Genomic DNA, 14,132 nt, shown 5'->3' on the forward strand with positions numbered 1-14,132 from the left:
ATCCAATGTTAATATGGGCTTTTTGGATGGGGTGATTGATTAATTACCCTGGTTCACTACTAATTTTTGAGCTGGTTTTCTATTCTTAAAATGTATTGTTATCTTCAATGGACACATTGTAGAATCCTTACTCAGTCAATACTATTTTTGTAAGTGGAAATTAACAGGAAGGCAAATGCATTCTTTTCGGAGAAACAACTGGTGGCCCAGGTTTACTGCTTCTGCTCTTCTGTTTCTATGACAACAGCCCTTTGAGGTGACGTTTTTTCAGATCCACTGTTTGTAGAGGTTGTTTGCATTTGAAGATCATTTCTGAGGAAGATTCAAACTTCAGTTATTATCCATTTCCAAAACATATTAAAACATGTTTTATCCTTGTTTTCATATCCTCAAGATTTTAATTTCTTAATGCTATACATTCAAATTACTTATTGCTTGACATTCTTCTTTTCTATACTTTATGCCTCCTCAAGAGAGGTTCTGAGACTGAGCACTCTGAGAGCGCAAAGCAAGGGAAATAAAATTATTCTTCAACTCTGTTATTTATGGCTCAGTTCTTCAACCTTTGAGGCTAGAAGTAAATCTGGATATGGGAGATAATTTAGGAAAATATTCTCAAGAACTGCTAAGGATGTACTAAGATACATAGGGTTTTACCTATCAGAAAAAAGAATGATGTATTACTTCATTTGATTTTATACATACTGTCATTTCAAGTAGTAAATGATAGTGTAGAAAACTTTGAAAACGAGCCTTGAAGTTGACTCAAAATACTGTTCTAAACATGCTGAATATAAGAGGTAATATGTCTGGGAATCTATTGTAACATACAGATATAATTATCTTAAATACTCTCTATTCCTAAACTATTAGAAAAAAGGTAAACCGTCATATGTGGTCATATGTTTAACCATGCAGTAAGAGAATCTGTTGCTTAAAGTTTGCCCTGTGAAGTAATCTTTGGTACTTAGTGTTCATAAATATTAAAACATAAATTAATTTGAAAAAAGGTAATAACATAGATATTGATGAAGGCTTGCATGTCACAGTGGGAAACTACTATTCTCTACTATAAAAATGTCACTGCCTTTAAAAACAGAACACAGGGCTCACTGTATGAATGACTGAACAGAGTACGGACAATGGTAAATTCTATTTTTCTTGAGCAAGGTAGGACTGCATTGGTAACAGATTATATAACACAATAAGCTTGAAGATAAAATTCTTGTTCACCTTAATGTCTCTTCCTAAAAGAAATTAATTAAAATACCTTAGGTTGCTTCAAAATACTGAAGGAAGGCAATATATTTTAAAACAAAGGTGGTCTTGTGTCAATCATTGTTGCAGTTGGGTGATGGGTAAATTCGATAATAATTCTCCTTACTTTTGTATAAATTTGAAGTTATTCTAATAAATTTTATGAAAACATTAAGTATATACGCATCTGATTGAAACTAAAATTTGGGGCTATTATGTAACTGCATTTTTGAAGGATCTAGAGATAAATTTAAATTGGATTCAAGACTAGAATGTCAGGCTGCAGTTCCACACAGGGACTCTGAGCGCCGCTGTCGGCCAGTGCAGGTCAAGCGCTCACGCCCGGGATTCTTTAGCCTCCAGCCTAGGATTTCCTGCGCAGCCACCAACACTGAGAGAAGGAATCCCGCTTACACAGTGAAGGTCCTGGCCGCGCAGACTCTTCCTAGCACAAACGGATTCCCTGCTGCGTCTGTCCTGAGCCGAATGCTCTTTCGGTGACGCTGTGGTGTACAGTTTCTTCCGCTTTCCAGAAGGACTGGGACCCAGCGAGAACTAGAGCGCACAATGGGAGGGAGCTGTGCGCACAGATGCGGAGCCCGCCGGCTGCAGGTACTGTTTGCCTTCCTGATGCCTTTGTTCTACCGCGTCCTCTGCGAGCCGATCCGCTACTCGATTCCGGAGGAGCTGCCTAAGGGCTCGGTGGTGGGGAACCTTGCCAAGGATCTAGGGCTCAGTGTCCTGGAGGTGTCAGCTCGGAAGCTGCGAGTTAGCGCGGAAAAGCTGCTTTTCAATGTAGACGCGGAGAGCGGGGACTTACTTGTGAAGGACCGGTTAGACCGTGAGCAGATTTGCAAAGAGAGAAGAAGATGTGAGTTGCAGTTGGAAGCCGTGGTGGAAAATCCCTTAAATATCTTTCATATCGTTGTGAATGTTGAAGATATTAATGACCACGCTCCTCAGTTTGATAAAAAGGAAATACATTTAGAAATTTTTGAATCTGTATCCGCAGGTACTCGAATATCCCTGGACCCTGCCACTGACCCCGATATAAACATGAACTCAGTTAAAGATTATCAGATAAATCCTAACCTTTATTTCTCATTAATGGTTAGAGTTAATTCCGATGGTGGCAAATACCCAGAGTTATCTCTGGAGAAACCCCTAGACCGGGAAGAGCAGCGATCTCATCGCTTGATATTGACTGCTTTGGATGGAGGAGACCCGCCACTAAGTGCGACTGTTCAAATAGAAGTTTTTGTCAGGGACACCAATGATAACCCCCCGGTGTTCATCAAGGATGAATATAGAGTCAGTGTAAGTGAGAATATGCCCCCTGGGTCCTCTGTATTGCAGGTGACAGCTACTGATCAAGACGAGGGGGTCAATGCCGAAATAAACTACTTCTTCAGGAGCGCTGCTCAGAGTACGAGGCTCATGTTCACACTGGATGAGAAAACAGGCATGATTAAGAATAACCAGTCCTTGGATTTTGAAGATATGGAAAGATATACCATGGAAGTGGAGGCAAAGGACGGAGGTGGTCTCTCTACCCAATGTAAAGTAATCATAGAAATCCTAGATGAAAACGACAACAGCCCGGAAATAATCATCACTTCTCTCTCTGATCAGATTTTGGAGGATTCCCACTCAGGAATGGTTGTTGCCCTCTTCAAAACACGGGACAGGGATTTCGGAGGAAATGGAGAAGTCATATGTAATATAGAAAGACATGTTCCTTTCAAGATTGACTTCTCTTCTAATAATTATTACAAGCTGGTGACAGATGGGGCCCTAGACAGAGAGCGGACTCCAGAATACAACATCATCATCACAGCCTCCGATAGGGGCAAGCCGCCCCTCTCCTCAAGCACCACCATCACCCTACACATCACCGATGTCAATGACAACGCTCCAGTTTTCCAACAGTCAGCCTACCTGGTCCACGTGCCAGAAAATAACCCGCCCGGAGCCTCCATAGCGCAGGTCAGCGCCTCTGACCCTGACCTGGGACCCAACGGCCACGTCTCCTACTCCATCGTGGCCAGCGACCTGGAGCCGCGCGCGCTGTCGTCCTACGTGTCGGTGAGCGCGCAGAGCGGGGTGGTGTTCGCGCAGCGCGCCTTCGACCACGAGCAGCTGCGCGCTTTCGAGCTGACGCTGCAGGCGCGTGACCAGGGCTCGCCCGCGCTCAGCGCCAACGTCAGCCTGCGCGTGTTAGTGGACGACCGCAACGACAACGCACCTAGGGTGCTGTACCCGGCGCTGGGGCCCGACGGCTCTGCGCTCTTCGACACAGTGCCGCGCGCGGCCCAGCCCGGCTACCTGGTCACCAAGGTGGTGGCGGTGGATGCGGACTCGGGACACAACGCCTGGCTGTCCTACCACGTGCTGCAGGCCAGCGAGCCCGGACTGTTCAGCCTCGGGCTGCGCACGGGCGAGGTGCGCACAGCGCGAGCTTTGGGCGACAGGGACGCGGCCCGCCAACGCCTGCTGGTCGCTGTGCGCGACGGCGGACAGCCACCCTTGTCAGCCACCGCCACGCTACTCCTGGTCTTCGCTGACAGCTTACAGGAGGCCTTGCCGGATCTTAGCGAACATCCTACGCCCTCGGACCCCCAGGCTGAGCTGCAGTTTTACCTGGTGGTGGCCTTGGCCTTGATCTCCGTGCTCTTCCTCCTCGCGGTGATTCTGGCGGTCGCCCTGCACCTCCGTCGCTCCTCCAGCCCCTCTGCTTGGGGCTGCTTTCAGCCTAGTGTCTGCTCTAAGTCTGGCCCTGTGGTTCCCCCCAACTACAGTGAAGGAACATTGCCCTATTCCTACAATCTGTGCGTTGCCAATACTGGAAAGACAGAGTTTAATTTCCTAAAATGTAGTGAGCCCCAATATTTCACTCAAGACATAGTTTGCGGCGATTCTCCTGGCGCCTTAGTTCCACTTCATGGTGGGAATGATTTGACTTCACAGCCTGAGACCCTAACACCGGTGAGTTTCATTTTTGTGTCTTCTGTAGTATTCCACTAGTTTCTCATATTTCAGGCATACTTCATTTTTATATCTAGAATCATTTTTAGAAAATCAATATCTAATCACTATCTTCTCTTCTCAGTGTTTACTTTTGGCTGGTTATATTTTTCAAGATTTACTTAGTTCATAAGTTGCTTTATAATTCAAGAAACACTGTCACTAAAATGGAGATACCTTGTCAAGCTCAGATTAACAGAACAGAGGCAGTTGTCTTGTCTTCTTATCAAATAAATAAATAATAGCCCATCTATTCAAATCTGCTAAGATTTAAGATACATTTTCTATATCCTACTAGTGTTTTTAAAGTTTAATAACATTCAGGCACTCATTAAATATCAAAGCATGTACTCCTTTCAAAGAAACATTTATTGCAAATAATCTTATCAGTACATTTAGATATATTTTCTTGTTATTTCAATAATTTTAAAGTGTAACTATTGGAGTGGGGACAGAGAACAGATCCATGAATTCCTGAAATTATATTCAAAGTTTTACATGTGTGCATTTTTCTTGGGAGAGAGTCAAAATTTTATTTTCATTGCCAAGATTTCTATGGTCCCCAAAGCTTAATACTAACAACCCTTGAGGAATTTTTCTCTTCAACTTTTGGGCCTTCTGGCTTTCTTCTTATATTTATTTATCTTTTCTGGGAGCTCAAGTTGTAGTCTTTCCCAATCTTCTTTCCTCTACATTGAAAAGTCTAGAATTTCTAAGAAAGCAAGCAAAATGCTCTTGCCTTTTGCATCCAGTTTGTATTGGAACATCTGATATAAAGTCTTTGAAGATAAAAGATAAAAATCTTTGAAAAGTTGCATACTTGGGGCATAGCGACAAATACTTCTGAACAACCTGTTCTCTATCTGAAAGAAGGAATCTTTAAACCCCTCACCTTTGAGATGAGAACTGCTGCTGGGTTGATGGACACATGCAATTGGAGATGTGTGTACCATTTTGCTTTGGGCTTCCATACAAAAATGCTAAAAGAAGAGATAATTCAAACTGGCATCAGTGCCCTGATGGAAACAGGTGATCTGACATAAGCACTTAATTTTCACCACTATTTTCACCACTTAATCTGCACTACTATTTCTAAAATCGTTTATGAAAATTGTAGCACTTGAAATTCCTGTACGGATACTTCTACCCATTACAACACATGTTCCTCTTGGTTGGTGATTACCTGCTCAATTCATTTAAATATGTCAAGCCAACTTCTAATAATATATACCCAAAATAAAAATACATTAAAATATTCATTGAAGCTCAATAAAACTATTTTAAAAAATATTTTGAAAACCTTTTATACAATCTTAATGTTAAACAAACTTAATCAGTTAATTAAATCTAAACTAAAAATTCTAAGTGAATTGTTAGTGGTTTATTTCTTATAGTCTCTATATCAATCCCTAAATATAATTGGACAGTTTAAATCTAAATTTCAAATAAAATTGTAAGACTTTTCTGAATATATCTAGAATCTGAGAGGAAATAAAGTAAGAAATACCTTTTAAAGTGGATATATTTCTATTGGGAAAATGTGTTGAAATATATATTTAACGAACTATTTCATTTAACATTTTATAGTACAGTACTCTCATTCCAATTTATCCTACCTAGTAAAGAAAACTACTAATAGTAGTCGACTTAATGATATTAGCTGAGAAACCAAAGATGTAATGTAAAATAAAATCTTCAACAAAGTAGCGTCTGTTTTCTATGGCATACACATACTGGGTGCAATAACTTCTGAGAACCCTGGGCGCCGCTGTTCACCCACTAGGAGAGAAGCGCAGCCAGCGCTCCATCCGGATTCTCAGGCTCCAACTACACAAAGCTCCCCAGTTTCTACAAACCGGCTCCCGGGCTGCAGCGACAGTCACTCCAGAATTTAAGGTGTTCAGGCTACAGAGACTCCCTGCAGTCAGAGAAAGAAAAGGGAACCGCTCAAAAGACGAAACGTGGCCAGCGAGGACTTTGCCAGAATTCCGTGACCAAACAACAATGGCCGCTCAGAGGAATCGCTCCGACCGCAGGGCGCTGGTTCTGCTCTGCCTTTTCTTCGGTGTACCGTGGGAGGCTGATGCCCGGCCGATCCGCTACTCGGTGCCTGAGGAGCTGGACAAAGGCTCTTTCGTGGGAAACATTTCCAAGGACCTAGGGCTGGAGCCCCGGGAGCTGGCGGAGCGCGGAGTCCGCATCGTCTCCAGAGGTAGGACGCAGCTCTTTTCTCTGAACCCCCGGACTGGCAGCTTGGTCACCGCGGGCCGGATAGACAGGGAGGAGCTCTGTGCTCACAGCGCTCGGTGTCTGGTGAATTTTAACATTCTTGTGGAAGATAGGGTGAAACTTATCGGGATAGAAATAGAAGTAACTGATATCAACGATAATGCGCCAAAATTCCAAGCAGAAAATCTAGATGTAAAGATTAATGAAAACGTCGCTCCAGGAATGCGTTTTCCTCTTCCGGAAGCTATTGATCCGGATGTGGGCGTGAACTCCCTACAGAGCTACCAGCTCAGCTCCAATAGGCACTTCTCCCTAGCAGTTCAAAGCCGTGCCAGCGGTGTCAAGTACCCGGAGCTGGTGCTGGAGCGCGCCCTGGATCGCGAGGAAGAGGCACAGCACCACCTGGTCCTCACTGCCTCCGACGGGGGTGACCCTCTCCGATCTGGCACTGTCCTTATCAGTGTCACTGTCTTTGATGCAAATGACAACGCACCAGTCTTCACTTTGCCTGAATACCGAGTGAGTGTTCCTGAGAACTTGCCTGTGGGCACACAGCTGCTGACAGTCTCTGCCACCGACAGGGATGAAGGAGTCAATGGAGAAGTGACATATTCATTCCGAAAATTACCTGATACACAATTGTTGAAATTCCAACTAAACAAAAATACTGGAGAAATAAAAATATCAGAAAATCTAGATTATGAAGAAAGAAGTTTCTATGAAATAGAAATACAAGCAGAAGATGGTGGAGCATATCTTGCAACAGCAAAAGTGTTGATTACAGTAAAAGACGTAAATGACAACAGTCCAGAGGTGACCATCACATCTCTGTTTAGTCCCTTGAAGGAAGATTCACCTCTGGGGACTGTTATAGCTCTTTTAAACGTTCATGATCTAGACTCTGGGCAGAATGGACAGGTCACCTGTTCCATGCCAGGGAATTTGCCATTTAAGTTAGAAAAGTCCATTGACAGTTATTATCGGTTGATGACACATAGGGCTCTTGACAGGGAACAGGTATCCTCATACAATATTACTGTAACAGCCACAGATGGAGGAAGCCCACCCTTATCAACAGAAACTCACTTCACCCTACAAGTGGCAGATATCAATGACAACCCGCCCACCTTCTCTCACACGTCTTACTTTACCTATGTCCCAGAGAACAATGCCAGAGGTGCCTCCATCTTCTCGGTGACCGCACTAGACCCAGACAGCAAAGAGAATGCTCGGGTTATTTACTCCCTAGCTGAAGACACTGTCCAGGGGTCACCTCTATCCTCCTACATCTCCATCAACTCTGACACAGGAGTCCTATATGCACTTCAGTCCTTCGACTATGAGCAGTTTCGTGACCTACAGATGCAGGTGACTGCCACTGATAGCGGGGACCCACCACTCAGCAGCAACGTGTCACTCAGTCTGTTTGTGCTGGACCAGAATGACAATGCTCCAGAGATCCTGTACCCCTCACTACCCACCGATGATTCCACCGGTGTGGAGCTGGCACCCCGCTCAGCAGAGCCTGGCTATCTAGTGACTAAAGTGGTGGCAGTGGACAGAGACTCAGGCCAGAACGCCTGGCTGTCCTACCGCCTGCTCAAGGCCAGCGAGCCAGGGCTCTTCGCGGTGGGGCTGCACACGGGCGAGGTGCGCACTGCGCGGGCCCTGCTGGACAGAGATGCGCTCAAGCAGAGCCTGGTGGTGGCGGTCCAGGACCACGGCCAGCCCCCTCTCTCGGCCACTGTCACGCTCACCGTGGCCATGGCCGACAGCATTCCAGACGTCCTAGCCGACCTGGGCAGTCTTGAATCCTCCGCCAACCCTAAGGACTCCAGCCTCACGTTATACCTGGTGGTTGCTGTAGCTGCCATCTCCTGTGTCTTCCTCGCCTTTGTTATCATGTTGCTGGCACTGAGACTGCGCCATTGGCAGACATCACGTCTGCTCCAGGCTCCCAGAGAAAGGTTGGCTGGCGTACCAGCCTCGCACTTTGTGGGCGTGGATGGGGTGCAGGCTTTCCTGCAGACCTATTCCCACCAGGTGTCCCTCACCGCGGATTCAGGGAAGAGTCACCTGATCTTCCCGCAGCCGAACTATGCAGACACGCTCATCAGCCATGAGAGCTGTGAGAAAAAGGATCCTTTGTCTTTGTTAGATGATTCGAAGTCCCCTATAGAAGATACCCCTTTGGTTCCAGTGAGTTCTATTTTTACTCCTTTTCTTTCATTTAAAAAAAAATTATGACTGGTTTTGCTTTGAGGTCTGCAGCATGGTGATGAGAATTTTTAAATTTTATTCTTTCACTTTGCTTCTTGCTAAAATATTCCAGAATAGAACCTGTCGGTTATTAAGGCTGATATGTTTTTACTTTCTGGTAATATTTACATAATGGCAATGAGGGTCTATTGTCATAAGACTGTTGAAATTAGCTTTGCAGAGCCTTATATTTTACAGTTTGTGTGCTCTCCTGTTGGCCACATGCATAAATCCTTACTCTGGTTTTGAATGCAGGTATGGTAAAAATAGGCAAATGTCACAAACAAATGCATTAGCATCACTGGAAACATAACTCACACACAAGACCACTCAGGGTTCTTCCCAAGGAGAAGGGCACAAGTACACACTTGTGATTATATTTGTTAACCTATATCTTGTAATGACAGTTACAGTTAAATATGCTTCCTAAAAATTTAAATTTTTTAAAATAATATTCTATAGAAGTCATAACAATGTGTGCTTAAATTTTTCCAAGTGTGATTATACCTGGCAACTCTGTAGTATTCTTTTACCTGTGATTCTAATTTCTTACTGTTACATGGAGGACACAGCATTTTTTTTAATTTTTATTTTATTTATTCATTTTAGAGAGGAGAGAGAGAGACACAGAAAGAGAGAGAGAGAGGAGAGAGACAGGGGGGAGGAGCTGGAAGCATCAACTCCCATATGTGCCTTGACCAGGCAAGCCCAGGGTTTTGAACCGGTGACCTCAGCATTTCCAGGTCGATGCTTTATCCACTGCGCCACCACAGGTCAGGCAGGACACAGCATTTTAATTTGAGTTTCTTTGCTCCATCGGGTTTCCAGAGGACATATAGAAAGTTAAATTAAGCACATTTTAATCTGCTCTCTCTGTAATTTTTTTTGTTTAATTTTCCAATCTCTAAGGCTGAAAAAATATGTAGATCGGGGAGACAGGTAGGTTGTATATGTTTCCAAGAACAGGAGCAAGGATGTGTGCCAAGAGTATTTCAGTAGCTCATTAACATAGAGAAAGGAAGATCCACCCAAAACTGAAATTAAGAGTAAAAATAAACTTGAAGTCAAGAAAGAAATGTTATTTCTGTAGGAGATTCAATTGGAATATAAGCAGAGAAGTACACAAAGTTATTCTAAACAAAGTATCAGTGGTATTACTGATGAACCTATTTGGGTTATTGAAGATAGTGATGTATTGGTTTGATCTCTTACTTTTAATTTATTACTAATATTCTTCTAACTTAATATGGTAGCAGAAAGACAAAGAGTGTCTTAATGTGTCTCAAAATAGTATTTATGGGAACATTACTTTTTTCATGTCATTCAACATTTGTTCAATGATATGTTTGTGGGAGGAGAACACAGCCTCAGTTATTAACTTTGAAATCATTGGAACTATTACTTAAATTTTTGGTCTGTGAGAGTCAAAATTATTATGCATCCATCTCTAATAATTATTTTGTTTTGAAAAAGTTTTTTAAAAAAACTACTCTGACATGGTAGCTATTGTAAGCAAATGCTTTTTAAATATAATTATTTAAAAGCAACACCATTCACTTTAGGTATTGTATTCAATATAGCAATGATTGCAATTTAGTTCCTAAATATGGAGGAATGAACTGATACTTTCTAGTCACATATAAACTAGGATCAAAGACAAAAAAGTTTTTTGCTTATCTTCAGTACTTTTCTTTGTGAGTAATTACTCTTAAAAGTAAAAACAGTGATTGCCTCTGAATGAAAGAACTGGATAGCTGTGAGCCACGGGATAGAGACCTACTTTTCACCTAAAAGTCTTTGGTGCCTTTTTGACTTCTAAAAGAAATATTTTTGTCTATTCAATTCTATGTAACTTTTTAAAATATAAAAAGATATAGTTTTGACCATGTGAAAAATGTTTCATGATGAAAACGGGGTCACTGAGGAGTAAGATTCAAATATTTTAGCTCTTATTATCTTACATTCAAATTAAATGATTTCCTGAAATGGAGAAACATTAGCCTGCGATTCCACACAAGTCCTCAGGGCGCCGCTGTCGGCCAGTGCAGGGCAAGCGCTCACGCCCGGGATTCTTTAGCCTCTAGCCTAGGATTTCCTGCGCAGCCACCAACACTGAGAGAAGGAATCCCGCTTACACACTAGGGCTCCCGACTGCGCAGACTCTCCTAACACAAGCAGATTCCTAGTCTCAAGACTGGAGGCTTCGCTTATCTTGGGCTAAATGCTTTCCCAGTGCGACAGTGTGCACTTTCTCCAGCTGGAAAGACTGGGACCCAGCGAGAACTAGAGCGCACAATGGGAGGGAGCTGTGCGCACAGACGCGGAGCCCGCCGGCTGCAGGTACTGTTTGCCTTCCTGATGCCTTTGTTCTACCGCGTCCTCTGCGAGCCGATCCGCTACTCGATTCCCGAGGAGCTGCCTGAGGGCTCGGTGGTGGGGAACCTTGCCAAAGATCTAAAGCTCGGTGTCCTGGAGGTGTCCTCTCGGAAGCTGCGAGTTAGCGGGGAGACGCTGCTTTTCAATGTAGACGCGGAGAGCGGGGACTTACTTGTGAAGGACCGGATAGACCGTGAGCAGATTTGCAAAGAGAGAAGATGTGAGTTGCAGTTGGAAGCCGTGGTGGAAAATCCCTTAAATATTTTTCATATTGTTGTGAATATTGAAGATATCAATGACCATGCTCCTCAATTCCATACAGATGAAATAAACTTAGAAATCAGTGAATCTGTCAGCCCAGGAGTGGGAACTCTTCTTGACTCTGCCAAAGATCCTGATATTAGTATGAATTCACTGAGCAAATACCAACTAAGTCCTAATGAATATTTCTCATTGGGGGTGAAAGACAATCCCGATGGTGGCAAATATCCAGAATTAATACTGCAGAAGACCCTGGACCGAGAAACGCAGAGCGTGCACCACTTGGTACTAACAGCCTTAGATGGTGGGGTTCCGCCACAAAGTGGCACTGCTCGGATCCGAATCCTGGTGGTGGATGCCAATGATAACCCTCCTGTGTTCAGCCAAGATGTGTACAGGGTCAGCATTCCAGAAGACGTGCCCCCAGGCACCTCTGTGCTGAGGGTGAGAGCCACAGACCTAGATGAAGGCTTGAACGCAGAGATCACCTATTCCTTCCTTCGTGTGGCTGATAAAGCCCAGCACGTGTTCTTTCTGGATTCTGCTACAGGAAACATTATAACTCATGAACGCTTGGATTTTGAAAAAGTAGAAAAATATATCATGGATGTAGAAGCAAAGGACCGGGGATCTCTCTCTACACGGTGTAAAGTAATTATAGAAGTTCTAGATGAAAACGACAACAGCCCAGAAATAATCATCACTTCGCTCTCTGATCAGATTTTAGAGGATTCGCATCCAGGAATGGTTGTGGCCCTCTTCAAAACTCGGGACAAGGATTCCAGGGAAAATGGAGAAGTCATGTGTAATTTAAGTAAAAATGTTCCATTTAAGATTCATTCTTCTTCCAATAATTACTACAAACTAGTAACAGACGGGGCCCTGGACCGGGAACAGACCCCGGAGTACAATATCACCATCACAGCCACGGATAGGGGCAAGCCGCCCCTCTCCTCCAGCACCACCATCACCCTGCACATCACCGATGTCAATGACAACGCTCCGGTTTTCCAACAGTCAGCCTACCTGGTCCATGTGCCAGAAAACAACCCGCCCGGTGCCTCCATAGCGCAGATCAGCGCCTCCGACCCTGACCTGGGACCCAATGGCCGCGTCTCCTACTCCATCGTGACCAGCGACCTGGAGCCGCGCGCGCTGTCGTCCTACGTGTCGGTGAGCGCGCAGAGCGGGGTGGTGTTCGCGCAGCGCGCCTTCGACCACGAGCAGCTGCGCGCCTTCCAGCTGACACTGCAGGCGCGTGACCAGGGCTCGCCCGCGCTCAGCGCCAACGTCAGCCTGCGCGTGTTAGTGGACGACCGCAACGACAACGCGCCAAGAGTGCTGTACCCCTCGCTGGGGCCCGATGGCTCTGCGCTCTTCGACACGGTACCGCGCGCTGCACAGCCCGGCTACCTGGTCACTAAGGTGGTGGCGGTGGATGCAGATTCGGGACACAATGCCTGGCTGTCCTACCACGTGCTGCAGACCAGCGAGCCCGGACTGTTCAGCCTCGGGCTGCGCACGGGCGAGGTGCGCACAGCGCGAGCTTTGGGCGACAGGGACGCGGCCCGCCAGCGCCTCCTGATTGCTGTGCGCGATGGGGGACAGCCGCCCCTCTCGGCCACTGCCACGCTACTTCTGGTCTTCGCTGACAGCCTACAAGAGGCTCTGCCAGACCTCGTCGAGCGTCCCACGCCATCTGACCCCCAAGCTGAGCTGCAGTTTTATCTGGTGGTGGCCTTGGCCTTGATCTCCGTGCTCTTCCTCCTGACTGTGATTCTGACCATTGCCTTGCGCCTGCGACGCTCTTCCAGTCCCGCCACCGGGGGCTGCTTTGGGTCTGTTCTCTGCTCCAGGTCTGGACAAGAGATTGCCCCTAACTACAGTGAGGGGACTTTGCCGTATGCCTATAATTTGTGTGTGCCCGGGGATCAAACTAACCCGGAATTTAATTTTCTCACATCTGCTGATCACTGTCCAGCCAAACAAGACACTCCCAACAAAGATAGCTCTTTAGCGCTATTGGCTAGCATTCTAACTCCTAGTGTTGGTGTAGATAAGAAGACTTTTAAACAGGTAAGTAGTTAAAATAATGCTTTTTATATTCTAATATGCCAATATACATCAATATAATGCTATTATTTCAAGATCTTATGTTCAATCTCTTGATAGAGTTCCTAAAATAAATCTTGGTCAGATCTATGGGTATCACTGTTAAGACTAAAATTCACAACGCTGTGACCCTTCTAATATTAAAATGCATTTTAAAAAATATATAAGAAAATCTCAGGTAAAATTTTTCTATGAAATAGAATACCATTTAATTAAGGATATAGAGTGCATGTATACTTGATAACGTGGTATTTTAAATAACAACCCTAATGCCATCCAAATTTTCTCAAACATTTCATCTTTTTCTTAATAGAGAAACATCGGTAAGAATTATGGTCATGCATCCTATCTGATGATTTCTTTTGAAACCGTGCTAGTTCCACATGCACAAATGCTGTTCTTTCAGTTGATAAAAACTAATAGGAACCAAATCTAACCTGCAAGTTTTTGATTCCAGTAATATTTGCAAACTTTTTTAAAAAAAGTTAAGCAAACCCTTTTAATAACTCTTTTCAAAAGTGCTCTCGGTCAAATTTTAACATCACACTACATAACTTTATTGTCTGCAATTTAAGCTTTACATATGCTGTGTGAATGATTCTCAAAGAGGTGAG

At 44.4% G+C, this 14,132-nt stretch overlaps 1 protein-coding gene across 20 annotated transcripts in view; it reads left to right on the plus strand.

The window, feature by feature from the left end:
- Positions 1 to 14,132, plus strand: part of LOC136333521 (protocadherin gamma-C4) — a 172,513-nt gene that overhangs the window by 80,025 nt on the left and 78,356 nt on the right. For 2 of the 20 annotated variants that reach the window (XM_066272769.1, XM_066272778.1), the window contains exon 1: positions 10,895 to 13,482. The exons of 16 other annotated variants lie outside the window; for them this stretch is intronic. In XM_066272769.1, coding sequence (XP_066128866.1) covers positions 11,065 to 13,482 — 2,418 coding nt within the window. In that variant the 5' untranslated portion in view covers positions 10,895 to 11,064. Of the gene's footprint in view, positions 1 to 1,657; positions 4,243 to 6,053; positions 8,710 to 10,894; positions 13,483 to 14,132 lie in introns of those variants that run through there. 2 more of the 20 variants (XM_066272770.1, XM_066272762.1) reach the window with 2 other exon arrangements.

Source organism: Saccopteryx bilineata, chromosome 4, assembly GCF_036850765.1.
Source record: "Saccopteryx bilineata isolate mSacBil1 chromosome 4, mSacBil1_pri_phased_curated, whole genome shotgun sequence".
In the NCBI taxonomy this organism is placed as follows: Eukaryota; Metazoa; Chordata; class Mammalia; order Chiroptera; family Emballonuridae; genus Saccopteryx; species Saccopteryx bilineata.